Source organism: Falco rusticolus, chromosome 8 (assembly GCF_015220075.1).
Source record: "Falco rusticolus isolate bFalRus1 chromosome 8, bFalRus1.pri, whole genome shotgun sequence".
NCBI lineage: Eukaryota > Metazoa > Chordata > Aves > Falconiformes > Falconidae > Falco > Falco rusticolus.
The window spans coordinates 18,352,449-18,376,485 of NC_051194.1; the positions used below are offsets into that span (position 1 = coordinate 18,352,449).

Genomic DNA, 24,037 nt, shown 5'->3' on the forward strand with positions numbered 1-24,037 from the left:
CAATTGGTGAGCAACACCACTGGAAAGGTGGTGAAAGTGAAACTGCTGCTGGGGTTGTGCTGGTCCTTGTGCAGAGCCAAGCCGCTGCAAAGCCAAACAATCCACACTTTTCCGTGCCTGAGAAGAAAGTAAGTGTCCTCGTGTGATTTCTGTCAAATCTCATCCTGGGAATCCAAGCATTTGTGAAAACACCCCAGTGAAAACGGTTGCCTACAATTTTTAGACACGGTCTTATTTGTGTGTGGCTCAGGCAGGCTGAGGTTTCAGGTGCGAGGGTGTCTCAGGCGCTGCGGGGTCTGCGTGGGGACCAGGCACGTGGGATGCCGGCTGTATCGGGCCACCTGTGCCTCGCCGTGCTCGTGACCCTCCCTGCCCGTGGCACGAGCAGCCTCCAGCGTTTCCTGCAGAGCTTTTGCTTACAGTGCAAGGGAAATGGAACAGACATTCATCGTGAAAATCTTAACTTTGTGTAATAAATAGAGGCAATGCCTAAATGGGCAAATTAAATGTAATCTGCTTTTATTTCAGCACTTGTTTTGTTTTCTCTGTCTTCCTTAGCCAGGTTTTATTCTAAGATGCACGTGTGCCTGTGTTGCGTGTTCTGCAGTTGTAGCAATTTGGCTCTAGTAAAATTTGACCTTGTGAATGATTACTCTTAAGCGTAGCAAACTGGCCATATGGGTTTGGTTTTCTGGATGGCTTTTTAGATTCTCATAAATGCTCCTATTTCCCAGCACTGCAGTGTCATCGGCCAGTAGAAAATCAGAGGCTATGCTAATCTGCTCTGTGCGGCGAGATGCAGGCGGTGCTTTCAGGTGGTGAGTGGGGGGTGACGCAGGAGTGCAGTGGCTCCTGCCAGCTTCCCTCACAGTTGGTGAATGCTCCAGATGAAGGAGCCCACCAGCACAGGTTACAGTGGCAGTGATGCTAAGCAGCCCAGCTACAATTTCAGGCTCCATCAGGTGACAGTGTGCATCTTTTCTACCTCACACCCTGTTCCCTACAAGCAGAATTATTGAAGCTGCTGGTGATTTTCCCTCCTTTCCTGTTTTTGCTCTTACCATTCCCTCAAAGATAGAGGAATAAAGCAGAATTAAGGAAGCAAAGACTGAACTGTAGTAGGAGACACATACTGCTGTTGTTGGTTGGTGTGAAGAAGCATTATTTCATTAAATTCTCTGAAAGCAGACAGAGGGTTCCACAGAGGACTCTAGCTGGATGTATTTTACTATAATGCTTGCATTTTTGTGTAATTTTTCAGCCAACAGGGAGAATACAGAGCTGAGTCAGCTATTACATTCTCAAGGTTTTATTATCTCTGAGTACATAATGAATTATTTTTATGTAGCTTTGGCATTGGAAGCAGTCTCTCCACCAGTTGTACTAGTACTGCCTTCAGGACTACTACTGCTGTTGTGGTATTGCCTGTGCCATGCCTTCACTGACCATAGAAAGATGTCCAGATTAAACAGCATTTAAATGAGGTGAGGGGGGGAGTCTGTTGGAGTAAGCAGAAATCCTTTACTGGACAGAGAAACATAAATACACAGTCTTATAGTAATTTCTTCCCAATATACTGTACTAATGAAGCTGGTAACTTCTGATGAAAGCTTCTCCACTATAAAAACAGAATTGCAGTTGTATTAGCTGATGCGCTAGTAAAGAAGTGGTTTGGTTATATTCAGGTCTGGGCACTGGTGTCACCTTTTTCTTGCCCCCGAGTACTTTGGTATGCCTGTTTCCAGCTTTCTTAGGTACTCACAGATCCCCCTTTCACTGCCTTGCAGTCTTTGATGTATTTATTATTTTCACAGCCACCCTCTGAAGGGGGAAAACAAGATGCTCCTTGTTTTGCAAAGAATTAGCAGAGTCACAGAGAAATTGAGTCTCTGTTGTTCACTCAGGTCTGAGGCAGCAGCAGCTATAAATTTATCCGTGTTGGTTTGTTCCAGCTCTCTTCCCCAGACAGCAGCGGCATGCATTGCAGTGCACGCTTCAGTTCCGTTAACTGAAGATACAACAGGGTCCCAAGAAGGCTTTTTACAGCATAAGAGGTCTCCATCCATTAGTCAGCCGTCAAAATAAATAGAATTTGGCTTGCTTTTTTCACGACAGGGTCTTAGTAACTAGGATCAGATAGAATAAATCTGTTCAGAAACTTATTCTGATGCACCAAAATGCTAGCAACCACAGCGCCTGTGCGAAACATGGTCACGAAGGATGCTCGTGAGGGGTTCCTCAGTTCATGAATTCTATACTTTAACTAAACGCTAGTTTTCAAAATAATCCTTTCTTCCTAGAAGTACTTCTTTAAACTGCCTGGATGAATCCTTCTTCTTCCCATTAGAATTGTGGCCTAACACTGCTGTGAGGAGGTAAATGGTTCTCTCTGTAGCTCTGCATGATCACGTTATAGTGAGGAGAGCAATAATGTCTGGAAACATCTGAACACCGTGTTCAAAGAAAGCACTAGCAGTGCAAAGCCTTGCTAGGAATTCAGATGGTGGACAGATATTAGAGCATATTTTGTTTCAAAAAACGTTCTTCCTCCAGTGCCATGCCCTGCATTTGTGGTGCTTGAATGTTGAGGTGTTTTTGCTGGCTCTGGATAGGCAAAGCTGTCCTTGCCTGGTGCCCTGCTGTCCTGTGGCACAGCACCGGAGCCGTACAGCCAGCTGAGCAGGCAGAGTGTCCTCTGGGCTGTGGTGAACTACCACAGGGAGAATCTGACCCAAGCAGAAAATTCCTGGTATTTGGGTTACCATGTCACAGCCAGGTTTGAAGCTGAGGCTGTACAGCTGCACATGATGAGAAAGGCACTGAATCTGAACTGGGACCTTGCTCTCACGGTGCCGAGGCACGGTGACTGAAGGTTTGCATAGTCATTCCTGATTTGTAATGATATAATAAAGAGGAAGACTCGGATGCATCCAAGAATAATGTTGCCTTGCCAGTATCTGCAGGAAAACTCGGACACACGGGGCACGCTTCAAATATTGAAGTTGAGCAATATTGTGTTTCCAGCTCAGAGTAACGATGGCTGAGTAACAATCTCCCCTCCGCAGCTGTGGCAGTGTCAGACTCCCCACCCCATCCTGCAGCAGCTTGCTGTGGCAGCACACGTTAGGTGTGTGGCAAAGCGCTGTCCCAGTGCTCCAGAAGAGGTGTGCAACTGATGTGGCATCTCAGAGCAGGAGCAAAGCTGCCGAGCGCAGCAGCGCGCAGGTCATTGTGGCGCCAGCGCCAAGGCCAGCGCGAGCCTGTGGGAGTCTCTGCCAGACGCCAAGATCTGGTTCCACTCCCAGAAAAGTCAACGAAACCCATTTCAAGTGGAATGATTTCATCCTGTACTGCATGCTGAGTGACTTGCCAACAGTACTATTGTGGCATGGGCTTATCCCAGGTACGAGCTAATGGAGCGCAGAGCTGCAGCCTTTCTGTGTAGCTGGTTAGTGGACCTGAGCCCTGGACTAGAAGATGCTGAACATGTCACACATGGGCAGGATCTCACTCTGCTTCAGAGTCTGACTGCCCTAGGAACTACCTAAACATTTTTTTTTTCTATTCAGTAGGTCCCTTCCTGTAAAGGAATGAAGCTGGGTTAATTAACATTGATAATATACAGCTGTGTGCTGGCTTCAGGGGTGGGGGGCTGGCTGATGTAGATAAAGTGCAGCTGTGGCTGGTTCTGTTAAGTGGTTGAGAGTCAATGAAGAGGAAGCAGCCGAGGAAGAGAGAGGAGGAAGAAGTAGAGAGAAGGAGAGCGTGCCCGGGATGAGGAGAGCCTAGGAGAAGGCAGCAGAGGGGCTGTATGAAGAGTGTGCTGGTAGGAGATGGTAAAAGACCTTGTTGCAGCTGGCTGGTTTGGAGAGTGCTGCGACACCTTCCTGTGGTGCCATTTGCAACATCAGCTAATTGCCATCCCATGCTGAAAGAAGAAAAGCCCTATCAAAAATGAAGTGGCAGCTAAAATTTGCTGACCTTGTCAAGGACTTCAGGACCTGAGCTGTCACTAGTGTCTTTTATGTGGAAAGCGTTAAGACAGCGCAGTGCTGAAAAATGACACAAGCTAGATAAAAGGGCAGGAGCCACTATGTGTTCAGGAATGTCAAATATCACACGGTGTATGGTTCTGACTATGCAGGATTTCTTTCCCCTGTCCCCTTCCCTTAAAATAGTTTTTTCTTAAGCCATAAAACTTTGCCTTTCTTTTCTGCTTCACAGATGAACAGAGCAATTACAGGAATAATCTCCAGAGATGTTCTCCAGATATTTTTACTTCTTCAGTCTCTGTCTTTTCCTCCCAACACAAAGGTAAGTGGAGTGTGTTTTGTTTTACATCTGAATTATGTTTCATATAAATAATGTAGGTCAAAAGGAAGCTATGCTTCCAGTTATCCAACCCACCCAAAGAAAGCTGGGTGCAGTACAGGACTGGGCATAGAAAAGGGCAACCTGCAGAGTTCAGGACCAGAACAGTTGGCAGGTTTTGCCCCGCACTGGGTTCCCAGCTGTGATGTTACTATCCCTGGATCTAGTCTTAAGTTTCTTGAATATTTATGTTCATACTATGCACAAACCAGTTCTGCTCTAAGGTCCTTTTTGGCCTAAAACCTGCCAAGCTCCAAGGACTATTGACCCAGCTTTAAAGGGAACAGAGAAAAAAAAAAACGTTCACTGGAGCTTTGAGTAACTACATTGCTGTTTCTTACTGCACAGACCTGTGGTCCGGAGGTCCCAGGCAGAGGTGCTGCCTTCCACCTCCTCCAGCCCTTCACAAAGCAATGACAAACTCTTAACGATTCACTCATTTACGTGTTCATCAAAAGAGCACATGACCACACACAGACACTGCACCATAAAACTGACCTTTTACAGTCCAACCCCCCTGTCTCTCTAGCTGTCTGTACGATGGTACAGATCTGTCAGCCTTGTGGTGCCAGCTTTATTGTCTACCCACAAAACATTAATTATGACATTGTAAATTAGGTTTGAAACCTCTGTATGCCCTGCAGATAGGGGTGGTTCAGCCCACAAACCTTTGTTGGTGCCTGTGAAGTGCTCAGCACTCTTCCTTTCCCCTTACGCCGTGCTCGGGGGTTTTGCTCCTGATGATGGATGTAGGGATGCTGCCCGAGACGAACATACGAGGGTGAGGGTCCTTGTGGAGGGGAAGCTGTTGGTCAGTAAGATTTGTCTTAGGTTGTCATAATGGGGGGCGGGGGGGCAGGGGGAGAAATGCATGTCCCTTGTAAGACTGCATGAAAAGGGAGATTACAGGTTATTATTAAGGCTGGCGATACATAGGCCTGGCTTGATTCATCTGGGACGTTTTAAGAATGTCCTTAAGCTACCATGTATGCAAACCTGTAGCTATCAGCTGAGGTAATTTACCATTTTTCCACCTCTTCAAGGTACCAGTCATTCAGCAAAGGTAAGCAATGCAAGCAAGTGCTTGTGATTTCAGGGATCTTCTTATTTTTACAAACTATTTTGTGCAGTTTGCTTGTTTGAGCACAGGTGGGAAGCATAGCTGCAGCCACACACCAGATGTGCCCAGCATGTCCGGCCACACGTACCAGTATGTATTTTTGTCCCCAGGAGGTGCTCCCTGGGTCACGTACCTGACTTGCACAGCGGCGACACAACATCCCTCCCTGGATTTGAGAACCTCACCATGGGATACAACAAATACCTCCGGCCCTACTTTGGTGGTATGTTGCCTCCACGCATTTGACCATTTGATAAACAATCTGTGAGGCTTGGGGTGGGGGGGACACGACACAATTCTGTAAGCTTTCTTTAGGATGCTCCAGTTTAAATGGTGGTGTTTCTTTTAAATTAGCTAGTAGCCAAGGCTGCCCTCCTTTCTGTGCATCCCCTGTGGTATTGCATAGATTGTGCACGCATGTGTGGGACATGAGAACACATCCATCGAGGAGGGAAATTTACAAACTCCAATATCTGTGAAAGACCTGACAGAGTAACTAAATTCTGCTCTAACAGTACATGCTTTTGTTTAGAGTCTGACCCTTGTGATTTTCTGCTTTATTTTTGTTCATGTATATCTACTTAGTAGATTGTGGCTATAGCAGAATAAAGCCATCCTCCTTGCCAGAAATACTGACTTTTGACACATGCTTTCACTTCACGCTGAGACAAAAGTAAACCTTCATTAAACCCTTGTGAAACTCCAGGGAGTAGGGAGCACCTGAAGGACAGTCAGATATTCAGGAACTTAACTGAGGCTCTTGTCCAATTTGGGTGTTAAGTCTCCCACCTTCCAGGTGAGTGATGTAACCGCACAGAGGAAAGGGTTTCTCAGAATGGCATTCAGCACCTGAAAAATATCATTGAAAGTTTAAAAAAACAGCTATGAAACATTTTATTTATATTACTTTTACGTTTCTGCCAGAACCCATTAATGAAACTATGCACAAGAGAAAAATTCCCCATCAGCTTTTTCCAGGACTTGGATGTTTCCCATCGTAGCTCCTGCAGACTGACCTGCTGCGGCAGCTTTCAGCTTCTTCCTTTTTCTGACCATGATGGCAAATTTCTGGGACAATTCAGCATTTACCAGCTTGTTGTGTCTAGACTGTCTGATCCAGTGCAGGAATAGAAAAGCTCCTCTAGATCCTGTCACATCAGTGAACAGATGCTTCTGACTTGTGTAACAGGGACCAACGGCATCGCCCCACCTGGGCACGTCACACAGCGCCACGCGTTACACGGGGACGGGCAGAGCTCAGGATCTGCCCCCCGGGCCTTAACTCGGGGGCGCTGCAAGCGGCTGAATGTCTAAAAATAACGGGGGGCACGACTGAGAGCTGCTTTGCAGAAATAGACAGCTTCTGCCAGTGAAGTGTATTTTGGATTTCGGAACAGTTTCAAACAAACAACAACCCAGAACCACCTCGAAAGAGATTTAGAAATTGTGTCCCGAGGCTGTTCCTAAAGGTGATTTAGACGGCGAAAAGGGGTTTCAGCGAGTCCCCCGACAGAGGGTCTGTCCCCGGGCCGGGGGGCTGCCTGGCGCCCCCACACTCACACGACGGGGAGGCAGGGACGGCGGCACCGGGGGCGGGCAGGGAGCCCGGCCCGACCCCCGGCCCGACCCCCGGCCCGACCCCCGGCCCGACCCCCGGCCCGACCCCCGGCCCGACCCCCGGCCCGACCCCCGGCCCGCCCAGCCCCCGGCGCGGGCGTCTGCGGGGGGGCGCTGCCCTCTTGTGGTGGCTTTTGGCAGCGAGCGATAGGAAACGGGAACTGTCGCGATTCGGGACTCTAGTGCTGGACAGATGCGTGTAAACAGAGCAGTGGCCTCATTGCTAAAAAGAGGCAAAGGCAGCGGCGGGTCGGGGGTCCCCGCGTCCCTCTGCCTCCGGGTGTCGCTCCCGAAGAAACGGGGATGGATGGTACCTGCCCTGCGGGCGGGGCTGCCTGTGCAAGTGTGCATGTGAGGAGCACCTTGCACGGTGTGCATGTGAGGAGCACGATTCCCGTGCATGCCCCTGTGTGGGTGTCACAGACCAGGTGCCCAGGGACAAGCTGCCGGCACTGCTGGTGCGTGATGCTGGTCCTCACTGCCAGCGTGGGAGCGTGTCAGCAATCTGCCACCGCCATCAGCCGCAGAACTCCAGCTCCCAGCAGTGACAGCTGTGGTTTGGCTCACGGTGCTGTTTATGAGTGTAATGCTCTGAACTCTTGTGTAACCCTTCGGGTTTCTGCGGTTTGAGAGACAGCCTGTGACGCTGCCAGCAGTGCCCGCACTGCACAGCATCCCGAGTGGTTCTGTTGTGCCTTCCACTCTTCCCTTCTCTCTGCTTAAGCTTCTCTTTCCCTCCACAGGAGAACCTGTTCAAATTGCAATGAGTATGGACATTGCCAGTATTTCTAGTATATCTGAGAGCAACATGGTAAGTGAAAGTTTTTATTTTAGAAGAGACAAGTAGGATCTGCCTGGGAGACTTGCCATATATTCCTGTGTGTTCAGCCAGAAGCTCACAGTCCAGCTGCTTTGCTTTTCTGTGTCTGTTGACCACATCCAGAGGTGTGATGGGAACAGGGCTCGTTTATGACGATATAGATGTCATAGTAATGTGAGCCTGTAAGTAGAGATGGCTTCAAAGGTCCTATAGATCAAATACTTGGTACCTTCTGGAATTCAGGTCACTTGGAAATGGCAGGGTGAAGAAAATTCAATCCTGTGTGTGGCATTCCCTCTTCCTCACCTTTCCTCTGTGTAGGGGAGGGGTGGCTTCTGTTGGATGTGCTGGTGTCAATTGAAAAGACAGACAGGGTTTCTCCTCAAGGAGAAGAAATGAGGTTTTGAGCTGCAAAAGGACTGGTCATCCCAAGGAAAAAAAAAAGTAAAAAACAACAATAGAGAGAACCTCTTCCCACCACTGATGAGTCTGGTTCCCTCCACTTCTGATAACAGCTGGATTTCAAACAATGATGACTGAAAAATTCTCTTTCAGGTTGACAAAAAGTATGGGCAACTTGGATAAATTCAGCAAATAGTATCAGTCCAAACAGGAACAATTTCAACGCTTAATTTCAGCATTTTCAAGAACACCACTGAATTTTTTTCCCCCCCTCTCTTCCCAACAAATTAAAAAAGTTCACTAAATAAAATATTGTAACTTTGATAAAGCTATTCATTTTGGGGAAGAAGCAGAACCAATAAAATCAATTATTTATGTACCTTTAACTTAATTAAATGGCCTGGTAAAATAGCTCCTCTTCTGGAGTTTTTCTTCTTGATTGTCCATCTAAATTGTTCTGATTGCATGGAAAACATTGCAGAGGCTTACTCTGTGCCTCAACAAAAGCTGGAAAAACAACCAGAATTCTTCACTTTTGTTACTGTTACGATGCACGGTATTGAAAGCCATAACTGCATTATTTGACATGTTTCCTCTTCTGTCACAGGCTGAGATTAAAATTTTGGCAGTTGCAAAAGCTAACGCAGATACCCTATATTTACTTAGACCTTTTTTTTTTTTTAACCATTTTACAAATTATAGATCAAATGAAACAGAACTGCTTCATCTTCCACAGACAGGCCACATATTCGTAGTAAAGCATGGTGCCTTCGCACTGCTAACACAATCACCAGTGTCGGTCTGTTTGTGACTGAGATGTTTTGAAAACGAAAGGCATTACTGGTTGCATTTACTTTGTCTATAACAAAGGGAGTGAAGCAGTACAACAGGACCCTTGTCTGTCCAGAAGGCTCAGCAAAGACTTGCCTTTAGAGCCACATACTGCTTATTCTTTATGAAGGGGCACTGTGAAAATACTCCAGTTGCTGCAGGTAGGTTTTGGCAGGCTACACTCAAGGTACTCCTAGTGTTCTTGGAGTCAAAGCTCCTACTAAAAAAGATGCAACATGTTTGTTGGGTTTTTTTCATTTCTTGGGTGTTTTTTTTTAAGACCTTTGTGAAATAACAGGGTTGGATTTCTTACCTTTTTTTCTCCAAAGTGCTTGTGTCTCTTTCCTGATCACATTTATAGTACGTGTAATTTTCCAGCTCTAGACAATGACTGATTTTTAATGGCAATGACTTGCTGAGTGGCCTCAAGTGTGTAATTCCCATCTGTTTTCTTACCTGCAAAATGGACACAGGAATATCAATTACAGTAATTGCTCATTTAAAAAAAAAAAAAAGTACTATAAGTATAATCTTTAGGCCTCAAACACTACACCTTAGAGTATTAGTATATGAGAAATGTAATACAATAAATAAAACTGTGATGAAAATCTATCAGATCTGCTGCATGCCTTTGAAGCTGAGCTTTGATAGAATTAAACAAATGTGCTGGCTCTTGTCGCACGTGGCACGCCCACAGCTGCACTGTGCAAGTGTTAGGGACATGCACCCTCACGGGTTTTCCTCTTTCCCAGGATTACACAGCTACTATATATTTGCGGCAGCGCTGGACAGACCCCCGGCTGGTCTTCCACGGCAACAAGAGCTTCACCCTAGATGCTCGTCTAGTGGAATTGCTCTGGGTACCAGACACATACATTGTGGAGTCCAAAAGGTCCTTCCTGCACGATGTTACTGTGGGGAACCGCCTCATAAGATTGTTCGCTAATGGCACTATCTTGTACGCCCTAAGGTAAATCAACCTTTGGCTTTGCTGATGATGGTGGTTCAGAATAGATTTCCAGAGTTATGCTGGACTGAGCAGGTACCAGCTGTCACGGGTAATAAGTTGGGGGTCAACAAGTCAACTGTGACCATGATGTTGTGATCCATTCCCCCCTGTTTTGGCCACTGGAAACGCCAGCCAAGGGTCAGGATTCCCCACCACGGTACGTGCTGCGGCCTGAGCACGGTGCTGCTCAGAAAGCTTGCAAGTTTAAGTGTCACCCAGGACCAGCAGAATCTGCTGGAGGCAGGCATCGTAACAGTACGAGATTAACAGACAGTGGTTAAGTACTTGCTTACCCAGTGCCACGTAGGCGTCGTTTCCACTTTTTAGCAAAACTCGTATTGGTACCTGTGCTGCAGAGATGCGCGCGGTAGCTGTGTTAGCCATTCAGCTGACAGTAACTGTGTCCCAGTTGCCTTAACTGCGAAGTAAAGTGGCAAAGTAAAACTCTCCACATCAGAACACGCCACAGTACATGTGTGGTTACTGTGCCTCAGGTGACAAGTGGTGACTTCTTAAGATCTGTAAACTGTAGCGCTGGAAAATGTGTGAATCTACACTAAATCTCCCACCACAGCAAAGCAAAATTCCTCCTTTGGATACATTTTCATCAGTGCGGCTGCAGAGAGCAGCCTGTCTTCTTAGGAGGTTTGCACCGATTGTATCAGTCCATTCATTTCACAGGTCAAAATTACCTAAATGACCGAGCAGAGCCTTTGAGGTCTGCTTTGCTGTGAGAAAGAGATATTTTATTACGCACCTTTATTGCTATTTTTTGAGTTCTTTCTCTTCCTACAGAATCACTACTACTGTTGCTTGTAATATGGACCTGTCAAAATATCCCATGGACACACAAACATGCAGACTGCAGCTAGAAAGCTGTAAGTATAAAACTCCAGAAAAATCTGACTTGACTTTAAATTTGTTATTCATATGTAATGACACATCTGACTATTTGGATTATCACAGTGGCTTTCTGGAGTAGACTCTTATTCCTGCAGATATTAAGGTCCAAAAGGAAACTGCTTTGCTTCGTCATTTTTCAAATGTTTGTGTCATAATCCACAGTTCAGAGGATTCCGGTTACTGCGTGATTTATATATAAAGAGTGGTAATAAATAATATTTTTATTAATGTGTAGCTAGTGCAATTTTGCACAGAAAGGGTGAAATAAATAATGGCTGGATTTCCAAATTCAGTCCCTTTTGCACACACAGCTTCTTCAAAACTAACTTATGGTGTAAGTGCATGGCATTGAGCACAGCCAGGAACAACTTTTCACGTGTTTGTGTATCTACCACCTCCTGCACCTCCCAAACCTCCAGTGTAACGAGCCAGTGTGAAGGGTGGCTCTTACTACAATGAGCTGAACGTGACTCAAACTCACAAACTGAAAGTAAGGCAAAGGAAACTCTGTGCTGTCCGCGTCCCCCTGAGGGCTGTCTGTTACAGTGATGCAGATAATAGGACCCTTGTCAACAGAAGAAGTCTCAGCCTTGGAAGTCTGAAGAAAAAGAATAATCAGTGGCTTCTGATCTCATTTAAATTAAAAGCTTACCCATGGCAAAGCTGGCTGGGAAAGACTCCAGGAAAACTGAGGATGCTACATGCCTTTATCCAGGAGCTCAGCGAGGGCTGCTGTTCTGTACCTGTGAAGCTCCACAACGAGCAAGCGACCATCTCCTGCTTCATGTCACGGAAAGAAACATGTAAAACCTCCACAATGAAAAGACCAGATTTTAACTTCTGGGGTTGCAGCACGAAGCACCTAGGGAAGCATGTATTATTTTCACATTAAAATCATATTAGTTCACCATGGTTAACTTTATTACAAAGAATAGCTCCTGAAATAATAATGATTGGCCTCTTCTGCTAAAGCATAGCTTGTTGGGGCCCGTTTTAAAAGTGATTGGGTCCTACATCATGCTCAGTTGCTGTATAATTCCAATGAAATTACATGCACATTGCCCACTAGAGATTTCATTAGGATAAGTGCCCAGAAATAATGCTATTTAAATATATGCCAGATGAATTAACAACAATCTATCATTTATTATAAAATTTTCCTGAGTAACCGCAATTTATAAAACTGCTTAGAAACTTTGAAAGTCACATGCTTAGGATTCTATGCAGGGATTCATACCCTGGACACCTAATTTAGGAGTTCATCACACTCAAGCTCTGGTAATTTGTGTCTAATAAGAAAACACAATTAGATAAAAATAGAACTGCAACTGCATCTTATTCCTTCTACCAGGATGAACAGGTTATTATCAGAATCAAAGCGTCCCTACTCATTTTCTCAAAGAAGGGCACTTAAAAAAATCAAATTAGTGAGATTGATGGGCTTGTTTCCTAAATTAAGTGAAATTTCTGAAGTGAATGGCAAGCTGGTGACTCAGTACAAGCTTTATCCCTCAGACTGTGAGGTATCCCTCCGTCCAACCTGAGGGTGAGTTATACCATCGTTTACAGTCCTGGAGGCAATTACTCAGCCAGCATAACGCTAAACTGCTTGAATTGTTGATCTTACTCGTCCCACCACTTTGAGGCAGGAAGCTGGTGTTACCGAAATGTCAGATGCATTTAGTTGTCCTCAGGAACTTAAAGACTTTGGGGATGGAAGGAATGATTTGCAGAAAAAGCTGCTTTTATGAGCAAGTTGTCTGGACAACACATACCCTGTCATATGTATTACAAACCTAGAGCCTGGTTTGTAACTGCATAGCAGTCGCAGCTTCAAGCTCTTGACTAACTGAAAACCCTTTTCTGGTATTTTTAAGCACTTGAATAGATGATTCAGTGAAATGTGCTTCTGCTACCTGGCAAGGGGCTCGATGGGATCTGTATTCTCTTGTTTTAACCAGTGTTTCTCCTGACTGAAGAGACCACGTTCGAGGGTTGATTGCTGCAGTAGTTATAGCCTGCTGCAAGTAATCAAACTGTGGATGACAGGAATACATTATCTTTTAAAATGCCAAAATATTTTCAGATAGAAATACCTCTTTAAAATGCGAAAATATTTTCAGATAGAAATACCTCGTGTAAATGATTGAAGTAAGTTCTTGGCAGCCTTGCATGTGATGCATCACTAACAGTGGCACACGTTCCTCTTGAAGTCTGAACCAGCCGACTGAAAGTACAGCAAGGGAGGAACAGCACCCATCCACCCGTAGTCTGACACAGCCAGGAGGGTCTTGGTCCAGCCCAGGATGCCAGGATCATGTTTCTGTTCCCACTCAGGAGACCAAGCAAGGCAGTAGCTGGGCGTTTACTGGCTAATCCACATTAACGTGGGTCTTTATGTTCTCCTTAGGGGGATATGATGAAAATGATGTCATCTTCACATGGTTGAGAGGAAACGACTCTGTCCATGGCATAGAAAAGTTGCGGCTCTCTCAGTACACGGTGGAACATTACTATACCCTGGTCTCCAAGTCACAGCAGGAAACAGGTAAATCAGTGGAAAAGAGAGACAAGAAAAGCTCTCACGTATTTCCCCTCCTGCCTCCCTTCCCTTCCATGGGCCAGTATCTTTTGACTCAACCCTGAACCAGCAAAGACTCTAACAAATCTTAATCTCATAAAGAGAGAGACGGAAAGATGGTGAAATCCAATTAATTGCAATCAGGATATTCTGCAAAATGGAAATCCACGGGCTATTCACTATATTTTTTTTTTTTTTTAATTCTCCACTTCTTTCCTTCTCCACACGTACCTGAAGAAACTCTCTCCCTTCCTCCCAGGTACATAGACTATAAATACTGCAGAGAGCTGTGTGTACAGTAACTGGGAGCAAAATTAAGTTTTGAAATACAATTTTGTTTGTAAATTACAATTCTATCATGATGGAGTAAGATCCCTTTGTACATCAGAATTCAATGTCTTTTTTCATTGTCAGTGTAAATACTCCTCTCTCCAAGCACAGGCACTATGAAAGGGAGAAAAACTTCCTTAGAATGACCAGGCTGTTAAAATAACAATGTTTTGTTGTTTTCTGTAGCATACACAGCCTACAAACAACATGGGTTTTGTTTCTACATATCAAAGGGAACTATTGTTTAAAGAGCAGAAACATCTCCTGAAAATACTAGCAATCCAGCCCCAGATCCCTTATGCCAGTATTACGACAAATTGATTTTAAAAAATTGAATTTTTTGAACGCAGAAAGACAGACTTAGCAAAGATCACAAGTTACTGATGAATACAGGGGGTCTAATTCCCTGTGATGATAAGGCATTGGGATGCTTTGGGATGTGAGCCAGGGCCTGCCGAAATTGAGAGAAAAATCTTTTGTTTATCTTTCAGCCATCAGATAAGACTGAACTTGGCAATGCCCCCTCAAAGCAGTTATTGGGAAAAATGTGCTGTGCTGAGTCTGAGACAACAGATGAAAGCATTAGCCCTTCTCTACTCTGAATTAAGACACTAGTATAAAATGTTTCCACTGTGGATTAAGTTCAGGAGCCCCTTTGCAAGGCACGCGTTATTTTACCTGTCTCTTGTCCAGCAACACTATGTATCTGTGTCCTCTCATCTAGGACGTATTAGATATGTAGGACCTCTGAGGCAAGAAGCCAGCTTGTGTGAACAACACATCTCCCACGATTTCAGTGCAGCTCTGCTCAGAGGGGCTGGGGCTGTCCTGGCTTCAGTTCTGGTGTCTTTGGGAATCTCATGCTGACTGTGTTCCTGCCTTTTGTGAACAGGCAGTTACCCACGACTGATACTGCAGTTTGAGCTCAGAAGAAACGTCCTTTACTTCATTTTGGAGACCTATGTGCCCTCCACTCTGCTTGTCATGTTGTCCTGGGTTTCTTTTTGGATCACGTTGGATTCAGTGCCTGCAAGAACCTGCATTGGTGAGTTATTGCCTGAGGAAGGAGAAGATTTAAGCAGGTAGGGGAGCCTCTGAGGGCTGGAGAGGCAGTAGATCTCTTGAGCTCTCTGCTCAGTGGTAAAAGCTCTGCTCACGTGGTGCTTTTCCTTGCGGCAGAGCTGGGTTGTTGGTACAAGGAGTGGAGGCGATGCTGTGGCTGGCACACTTGCCCTCCTGCAGAGCTGTGTATGGCCAAGGCTCCCAGCAGATTTACGATAGAGAGTAGCCAACAGAAGACACATTCTTGATGTGCTTTGGAGGGAGCAGGGGAGCGGTGGACTTCTTTAATGAAAGCAAGAAAAATAAGAGCCAAGCGTGGAGGCTTTTATTGGAGGCTCCAACTGGAGCCAAAGTGTCCAATGCAGTGACGCCTGTGTGAAGCCAGTAGCTAGTGCTACAAAAGTATTTCAGCTGATGGGTGATTTGGATTTGGTAAGAAGGGAGGTGCTCTATCAGGCTAGCAAGAGAGAGACAACACGTGAAGAAGGGTAGGCCAAGCCTTTTCTAAAGTGTCCACAAGGGAAGGTCTTTCCTTTTCTGCTTCCCAAGGAGTAACAACGGTGCTTTCTATGACAACTCTGATGATCGGCTCACGAAGTTCACTTTCAAAAACCAACTGTTTCATTAAGGCCATTGATGTTTACCTCGGCATCTGCTTCAGCTTCATCTTTGGTGCCCTTGTGGAATATGCAGTGGCTCACTACAGCTCATCACAAAAGTGTGCAGCTAAAGCACCGCCAAAGGTAATGCCTGACCTACCTTAATAAGCCAAGTTATCTTGGATTGACAATTAGTCCTCTGTTAATTAAGGAAGACAAATGGTCTTCCTGTTATGGACACAGTAACATTTTTTTCTCGTAATTATCACTAAATCTAAATTTTTTTTTGCAACAAACACATGAGTAGCTCCAGACTGCTGTGATCTGACACAGACTTCTGCACACCAGCCAGAAGAGCAGTGGCCTTAGCCAACAGTTAGGTGAGATTCACGGGACCACATTAGGAAGGCACGTTGGCCCACCACTAACATCGGGCCCGGAGCCCTGAGCTGAGCTCGTGTGAGAGCATGAGGCGCCTCTGTTCTTTCAAAATGCAGCCAAAGAAGGGCCAGAATAACACCTCTCTTTGCTCTCCTATGAAATAACTGTGATTAGGACACTGATCTGGAAGGTAATCTCCTCTGCCAGAGGAAAGCTGAACCCTTCTTCCTCCCTTCCTAGAAGACAGTACCAAATATCAGTCCCACAATGGTCTGTGGGGGTTGTGAGAGTGAGTGAATTGGTCAAAACGCTCTGCTTTAGTGCAAAAAATTAAATAGGTATGATTATAGTCCAGTGGTCACTGAGGGTCCAAATCCTAACTAGAGGGAAAAGAGGTTACCCACCTCAATGCTGAGTTCCCCAGGCATTGGGTTACTGTGTAGAAGTGAAGAGGTGGATGTCTTGTAGGAGATGGGTATTGAGTTGCTTAGTAACACTGAGTGAGAATTGCTCAAAGATTTCAAAACACCTCTAGAAATCCAGTGGTGGAAACACAGGCATCTCCGGGACTTCATGCACTCCTAAAACCAGGCAGCAGCTGAAAGGCATGTTTGAGTACTGGGGTGAACATGTATGGAACCATGTTCTTTTACCTTTATCCTTATGGTCTCCCTATTGATTAAACACTTTTCCTCTGCAGAAGACAAACCCTAATATTAACTGTACACTCTTATTTCCTAGGGGCCTACAAATGAACTCACTAAAGAAATGGAAGAAGTCAACTTCACTAACATCCTCAACAGCTCCATCACCAGCTACAAACAGAAAATCAGCTTTACAAGCGTTGAGATTTCCAGCGATAATGTCAACTGCAGTGACTTGACCATGAAAACTCATGAGAAAATCAAATGTGTCTTGAGAAACAAAATGCACAGGATTATTGGTTATTTCACAATTCAGAACCCCAGCAACGTAGACCACTACTCCAAATTGCTTTTTCCTTTGTTTTTCATGCTGGTCAATGTGTTTTATTGGGCTTATTACCTATATTTTTAGTAGAAATAAGCCACTTCATTCTCCTACTTCAGCAGGAGAGAAATGGTGCCGATGGGCATTGAGGTACCTAACCTCAGTGAATCCAGTGTGGACGAATGGTCTGTTGTGTTTCCTGAGGCACAGAGCAGAAGAGTGTGTGAGGTACACAAGATGCGAAGCCTTGGTGCTTCAGCATTAGCAACGTTGACTCTGGACAACTGCTTGTTCAGCTGAGTGGCTGTGCTGAGCTCTTCTGCTCGAACCTGCTTTTCATGCCAGCCTCCAGCCCCTCCAGGCCAGGGCTGGCTGTGTAGGACTGCGTGTGGCAGGCCAACGAGTGCTACACGTGGTAGAATTATTTTGTTAGTCTGAAGCAGGCTGGAACCTTCTCATTTAGATCTCCAAGAGGATGTAGGATTATAGCTGTTCTTCTTTGCCAGAGATAACAGGAACAGAGGGACTGGGGTTGCTGTCTCAATAGCTCCTCTGTTCAAGTGAGAGAACCCGAAGGCAGCAGCGTGCCATGCGCACAAGAATGGCTCCCGTGCCCGGTGCTTCCGTGTCCCAGGGGTGGTGCGGTGCCAGGCTGGTGACAGCAGCGCTGGTGGCATCGGCGCAGTGGTATGCCTCCTGTCAGACTCATTGAGGTAATCCTCACTTGCTGAAGTTATCCATCCCTGAGACAGACGGCAGGCTTTTTGTTTGTAGAGCTGCATTTTTTCAGAGACTTGGGAACAAAATACAGGCAGCAGAATTGTTTTGTAACCCATCTCTTACACTCTTCTCATTGTACTGCAGTTGAACAGATTCTACCACCTTCCACATCTTCCTCAAAAATTATTTTTCATCCCGGAGAGTGCCTCCTTCAGCTTGCACTGCTACAAGCAGCTCTCCTTTCTTGCCAGCCATATGCAAGAGTGGCCAGTTTGCCTCCCCTCTTCTATGTGGCTGTGCAGCTGTGGCAAGTCAGCAGTGCTGCTGGATGAAAACCCCGTGCGTGGGCTGGGGTACAATGATCTAAATCAGCCTGTCACTCTGTATTTTAGGCTAAAACAGTGTTATGTTTCTGCAGAAATTCAGATTCTCAGTGGGCTCTGGAAACTGCCAGTCAGCTTTGTTTATCCCCCAATCAGCAGGACCAAGAGCATTGTTTTAAAAATAAATGCAGCATGCACACACATTTGAGAACCAAATGCCATTTGGTACTATGTAGCTTAAGGCTACTGGAAGTCTTTATTTCCTGATTTTAAAATGAATGTTTTATGGCAGATTCTCCCCTCACCCCCCTGCCTATTTAGCCTATGTAACTTTCATAACTTTGAGGGCATAATCCTGCAGTTATGTCGGCAAAACTGTACCTGCCTGCAGTGGCTGCTGCTCAGAGTATTGCCTGAATGAGGCCTCTCATCGTGTACCTTGTATTACAGTCTCACACATGCAGTGTTTGCTTAGTGTAAGAGTCTCTTACTGGGGGTTCCTATAGAAGGTGGGCAAAACACACCAAACTACAGATTTTTTTTACTTTAATAACTTTTTATTGAACCACTTCACCACGCTATATTGTGAAGGTTCTAAACCACCTATTCATAAATCACAGCTTTTACAAAAAGCAGCACAAGAAGACAAAGGGGAACAGACTGACAATGGCAAGTGAATAAACACAAACTCCAATAATGAAATGTTGGCTTGTATATACTGGCATTTAAAGTCCATTCCATAAAATGTAATAAAGTGAATGTTTGTGATATGAACACAAACCCCCAGAGAGATTCTCTATTAAAAAAAAAAAAAAAAAATCGTTACCTTCTTTCTGTATCAATTTCTTTCTTTAAAACCCAACTTAAATGCCCTAATGTGTTCAACACCGGCCGCCGCCAAATATTAACGTTAACAAAAGGAATTGCTCTGTACATTAAACTGCCACACTCAAGGCTTGCACTCATTAGATGCAGCTTTTGTTACAACTTTGCTGCTTTGCAGTTGCTCAGGACTTGTTCCAAGTTATACTTGTTTTTTATTGACCCGGCCTAGCGAACAGTATGATGTCTTAAAAAAAGTATCAGCTCTGTTCTCATTTATTGCTGATGTTGGTAACTTCAATACAGAAAGGAGGGACAGAAGGTAGAAGGGGAAGGAAGCATTTTTTTCAGGTACCTTTATGAGAATATCCTTAAAGAGCTTTTGGCTTGACTGGGAGAAACATCTTACTTCGGAAACTCGTAAAAGCTAGAAAGTATGGACTCCTGCTTTATTTGCTCCTACATCTAATTTTCTCTCTCATTGGTGGGCTTCACCACTTTAATGCACCTTATATGACTGTCCCCCTACATAAACCTGCTGTAACACAGGATATTAACTCTGGTCTCAGTGGTGTGCACACAGAGTGGTCCTGAGGCTGTTTCAGTGGTCAAACTGATGCTCAGCAAGGACCAGCTATGGAAAGTGAGACAAGGTAAGTAAGCCACCCAGCCTCTGTCCTAGTGGAGGTACATCAGGCATGTTAGAGGGACTAAAATTAATTTTTGCTAATTACACCCAACAGTGAAGCAAGTCAACTTAGCCACACTGATGTCCTGGAGCAGCCTGGTGTTATTACTTGCTGGTGGTGTCATCCCACACATGATGTGCAGAGGGCAGTGAGAGATGAGCATTGTGAGCCCAGATACACTCTTCAGAATGGTCAGGATGATGCACTTGCACGGTCCCAAGTCTTTCCTGTCTCTTTCAGATGTTGTCTAACACAAGCTAGAAGCACCACTGAATTCACGATGAGACTTTCATATCCTGATAGGCATGGAGCGCAGAGCAGCTTCCATGTTACTGGTGTGCAGAGGTAATCCCTGATATCTTGACAAACACCAGCTGAAAAATCAGCCTTTCCCACAAAGGACTAGTACGTAACATGTAAGCTGCAGACAACAAAGCCACCAGGTAAGCACTGCACACAGCTCTGTTTTGCCTATGGGTTCAGCCTTGAGTAGGCTGTACTGGGAAGAGGAAGGGGTCTGAGCAGCAGCCTACCCTCTGAAAGCCTCTAGGGTGGTGGTTCCTGAGCTGTTTCACCTCCCACAGACCACATCTGCCCTGTAGTTCTGAGAGGACTTGGCACCATGAATGCAGATAACCCACAGGACAGAGTTACACCTAACGTTTACTATTCCACCGCGGTGCCAGTTTGTGCTCTTGGCAGAATGTGAATGTATGGAGGAGAAGACAACTGACTTGCTTTTTGGGATAATTCTGCTTTTCAGTTATGTTCTGATCTGCTGTGACCTTGCCTTAAGTATACTTCCTAAAGCTGCAGTTTCTGGAACCTTTGTCTCTTTTTAAGAACATTTGCACCTACTTTAAGACTTTGTGGACAAATGCTTGTGCATGTGTGTTAGCATAGGAAAGCACAAGGGATAGTGAGCAGCAGTCAGGCAACACAGGCAACTTGAGGAACTTTCAAGAGATGCAAATGTTTGTAACTGGTGCAACACAGAGGAATATAAAACCTCATGACTATGGAGAGTCACTCTAGCTAGCACAGGGACCAAAGGCAGTCAAGCCACAGCAGCATAAAGCATTTTGAGGATTAATTTATACAGTTTAAAATATGAAGGAGCTGCACTATAGAGGAAAGCTAAATTAGGCTAATGCATCATGCATATTTGTCTAAAGAGTGTAGCAGCAAGTGACTGAGAAATACCACCTATTAGTACATCCCAGCATCCCCCTGCTTCCTTCCATGCCCCTCGCCTATGTTCTTCCCCTAAATTTTCTTGTGCCCACTTCATCCCAGCATAGGCAGGAGCTGGTCCTGCTGCCGCAGCCACTGGTCTGAGCTTGGGGAGTGTTATTTTTAATTTTCAGGAGGATGAAGGGTTCAGCTCGGGAATCCTATTGTTTCAGAGCATGCGGTTTACATTATGACTTCCAAAAGGTATTTGTATATGCAAACACTACCATCTGCTGTAAGGAATACTTTGCATTTTTAAAAGGTTAATTCCATTTCAAACCTACTGATGGAGTTGGTAGCAGAAACCACTCTCCTTTGCTTACTGTACTTAAGTGTCAAAACGCACAGCCAGCAAGCCACGTCTTTATAAGGAAAGACTGTTTAGTACTGGTAATTAGCACAGGTTTTCTCCAGATTCTCACTGAAATAACTTCTCTGTTCATTAATGAAGCTGTTTTAAATTGCAACCTGTTGTTACACTTGGGATCAGACAATGGGCTGCTTCTTAATCTGAGGCGAGCATTAAGTCTTTAATGAATAATGTGATGCATTTTCTTTCTCTTTCCCCTTTTGAGATCTGTGTCTCAGACTGCAGTTTTCCTCAAAGTTCCTGTGGTTTGAAACACTTCTTAACTGTGTCTTACTCTATTGGCAATTCACCAGGAGAATTTAATATTGAACTGCAAGCTGCTGTGGTTGGGCACAAAGATCTGTTATGTCTTATTTTCTCCACCAGCTTAGTGCAGGTACTTACAACTGCAAACAAGAAATCCATAGTTTGGGAGCTAACATTTGGGTGATCATCCCTGCCAGTAAGCTAAATGAACAGAAGAGTTATGAATTCTGAACTCAGAAAAGGAAGCAAATTTCGTTCTAGATGCGGAACACAGACTTTTGTATAATATCAGTGTACTCTACAGAGAGATCGCAGATCCTAAGCAGGGGCATGTATAGTAGCACAGTTTTGAAACGGAAGATTTTCAGATTCAGGGTGTACCAGCAAGATGCTGGCTCCTGCCTTTACAGGGACAGCGCTTTAACTGGGTTGACTGGGCAGCTGCACCTGTTTAGCACTGAACTGTCTGGAGGCATGTTGTCCTGAGAATTTGGCCCTCTGGAAGCCAGTGAATCCAGAAGTCATCTGGTTTGGGTTTTTCCAGTATATTGTAGGGGTTTTCTTTTCAGTCACACTCCAGAGTACCTCCAACCTCTACCAGAAGAGGGATTTTGATGCAAATGGCCTGTTATTTGTTTCAATGTTTTTTCTCAGTTCCACTAAATAAAAAAAAAGGGAGTGTTTTATCAATGTGGTACTCTATTACGTTTTTATTGGACTGAGACCCCCAGAAAACAAATCCTCAGACTTCAGAGAACATAGAATTAAAGCTCCACAGGTAGGCTCAGACTATGCAGATGGCTCTTATCATTGCTGCAGGACCAAGTCCTCCCACCAGTCCAGAATTTCAAATTTATCCAGTTTAAGACATACGTCCACCTGCAGCACCTTGTTTTAAATATAGAGATTATTTCACTCCCCTCAAAGGTGACCATAAGTTTTGACTTTACACTATCAGTTCAGATTTTCCCAGAGATGTCCTGCCCTTTTCTTTCCCTGCAGCCCACAGCCTCTGGCTCTAAAACACAAACCTGAATGGGTCTACCTTTGCCATGTGCTGTGGTACAGGAGAGCAGCAAGACAGCAGGATCCTTTTCACTCATAATAAAAGCATTCCATTCCAGCATCGATGAATACCATTTAAGTGGTATTTTCTACAAGCTGAGGTAGTCAGTTAATAGAAAGCCTCTTTAGGGCAGATTTAGGTTTGTGTCAGTTGTTGTGAAATGCAACGACAACTGTAAGACCAGATCAGCTCTTCAAGGCAGCTTGTGCTTTCAGACATCTACTTTAGCACAAGTAGGTCAGCATTTACTGCAAAAACATTACAGCTTCCAGCGCATGCAAGATGTTTGTGTTTGGCCGTGCTGCAGTGGGAATAGACTGAGACCGAGTGTTTCATCAGCCTGGACAGAAGAGCAATCTGAAGTACGTGCCCTTGGACAGGGACAAAGACACTCGCCCTGCCAACTCAAGCAGGAAGCCAGCTAAGCTAAAAGCGCTCAGCAAAATCCTGAGCCCATTTAACTTAATGAGAGCCTGGCTACTGGTTTAAATGGACTCAGGCCTTTACTTCTTAACTCATGCTTATGCATATTTTTCATTCATATTCCCTTACTTAATGCTGTTTCCAGCTTCCATGCCTTTTATTAGGAACAAACGTGCAAAGCTAAGAGCCATCACAGATGAACCACACATGTTACTGTGACCCTTGGAAACAGCAGGATAGTAAAGGGGCCAGGATGGGCGCTGTGCTTCCAGAAATTGGCAAATCCAACCCAGAGCCCTGCCCCATCCTGACCCCAAGGGTGTAAGCATTAATGAAAGGTAGGAGTAGCAAATATCCCTAGACAAGCCTCATCTTCCCAGAGGGACATCATCTTCAGCGTTCATCATAGAGAGCCACCACTGATTGTTTGTTTGTTTTTAGCCTCCAAGTATTCAGATGAGTGACCTTGTTAGGATATTACTCCTTCTGACCAGAGGCATGAACCCAAAAGCCTAGGGGTGCCAATCCATAGGACTCTTTGCTGCAGTCCTGTTTGTCTGTAGGCAATACAGAGAGCCCTGAGAACAGCAGGAAATGTTAACAGCCAGAGGCAATACCTGTCCTCTTGGCCCTTCTTTCAGGATCTAGTGCTGCCCCTCCAAGCTTGCTTCAGGCATTGCTTTCTGTCCTTATTCACTCTGAAGCTTCCTCCTGTGCTCTCTCACTTCCACCTCCTACTGCTGCATAACTCAAGGTGCCCAAAGCACCCCAGCCTACAGCCAGCAGAGCCTCCCCTCCCCACACAGTCTGCATGTCCCCTCCACCAGGCAGCACCGTGCATCTCCTTTCAAGCTCTCTGGTCACAGATGAAAAATGTTTGTCAGAAGCGTTGAGTTCTGGAACTATTCCCACTGAAAAGCACAGTGGTGGGAAGCAGATTCCTGCTCTCTTCTCCAGCTTTTTTGCTAGGTCATTTTGATCTGACACCATTGTCCAGGCTATAGACTTTTTGCAAGACTTTTTGGAAGCTCTATTACCAGAGCTCACAGCCTGAACCTATGTCTGTTGTGGACTTACTTCTCTTCGTAACAACAGTCAGAGCTAATTGTGTCTTTGAAGGAGACATGAGAAGAAGGGGTTGGAGTCAGAT

At 45.1% G+C, this 24,037-nt stretch overlaps 1 protein-coding gene across 1 annotated transcript; it reads left to right on the forward strand.

The window, feature by feature from the left end:
* The first annotated feature begins 4,228 nt into the window (after nucleotides 1-4,228).
* On the forward strand, nucleotides 4,229-18,811 carry LOC119152469 (gamma-aminobutyric acid type A receptor subunit pi). Its single transcript, XM_037397813.1, has 9 exons — nucleotides 4,229-4,314; nucleotides 5,602-5,714; nucleotides 7,852-7,919; nucleotides 9,914-10,131; nucleotides 10,966-11,048; nucleotides 13,484-13,621; nucleotides 14,877-15,029; nucleotides 15,596-15,789; nucleotides 16,768-18,811. The coding sequence occupies exons 1-9, from the start codon at nucleotides 4,259-4,261 to the stop codon at nucleotides 17,080-17,082; spliced, it is 1,338 nt and encodes a 445-aa protein (XP_037253710.1). The 5' UTR covers nucleotides 4,229-4,258; the 3' UTR covers nucleotides 17,083-18,811.
* Nucleotides 18,812-24,037: the final 5,226 nt, after the last annotated feature.

What these genes read in the sequence shown, in the direction of transcription:
- LOC119152469 (XM_037397813.1), top strand. Translation starts at nt 4,259, where the DNA reads ATGTTCTCCAGATATTTTTACTTCTTCAGTCTCTGTCTTTTCCTCCCA. An exon ending in GTATATCTGAGAGCAACATG is followed by an intron (nt 7,920 to 9,913) that starts GTAAGTGAAAGT and finishes CCTCTTTCCCAG; the next exon opens with GATTACACAGCTACTATATA. An exon ending in CAGACTGCAGCTAGAAAGCT is followed by an intron (nt 11,049 to 13,483) that starts GTAAGTATAAAA and finishes TGTTCTCCTTAG; the next exon opens with GGGGATATGATGAAAATGAT.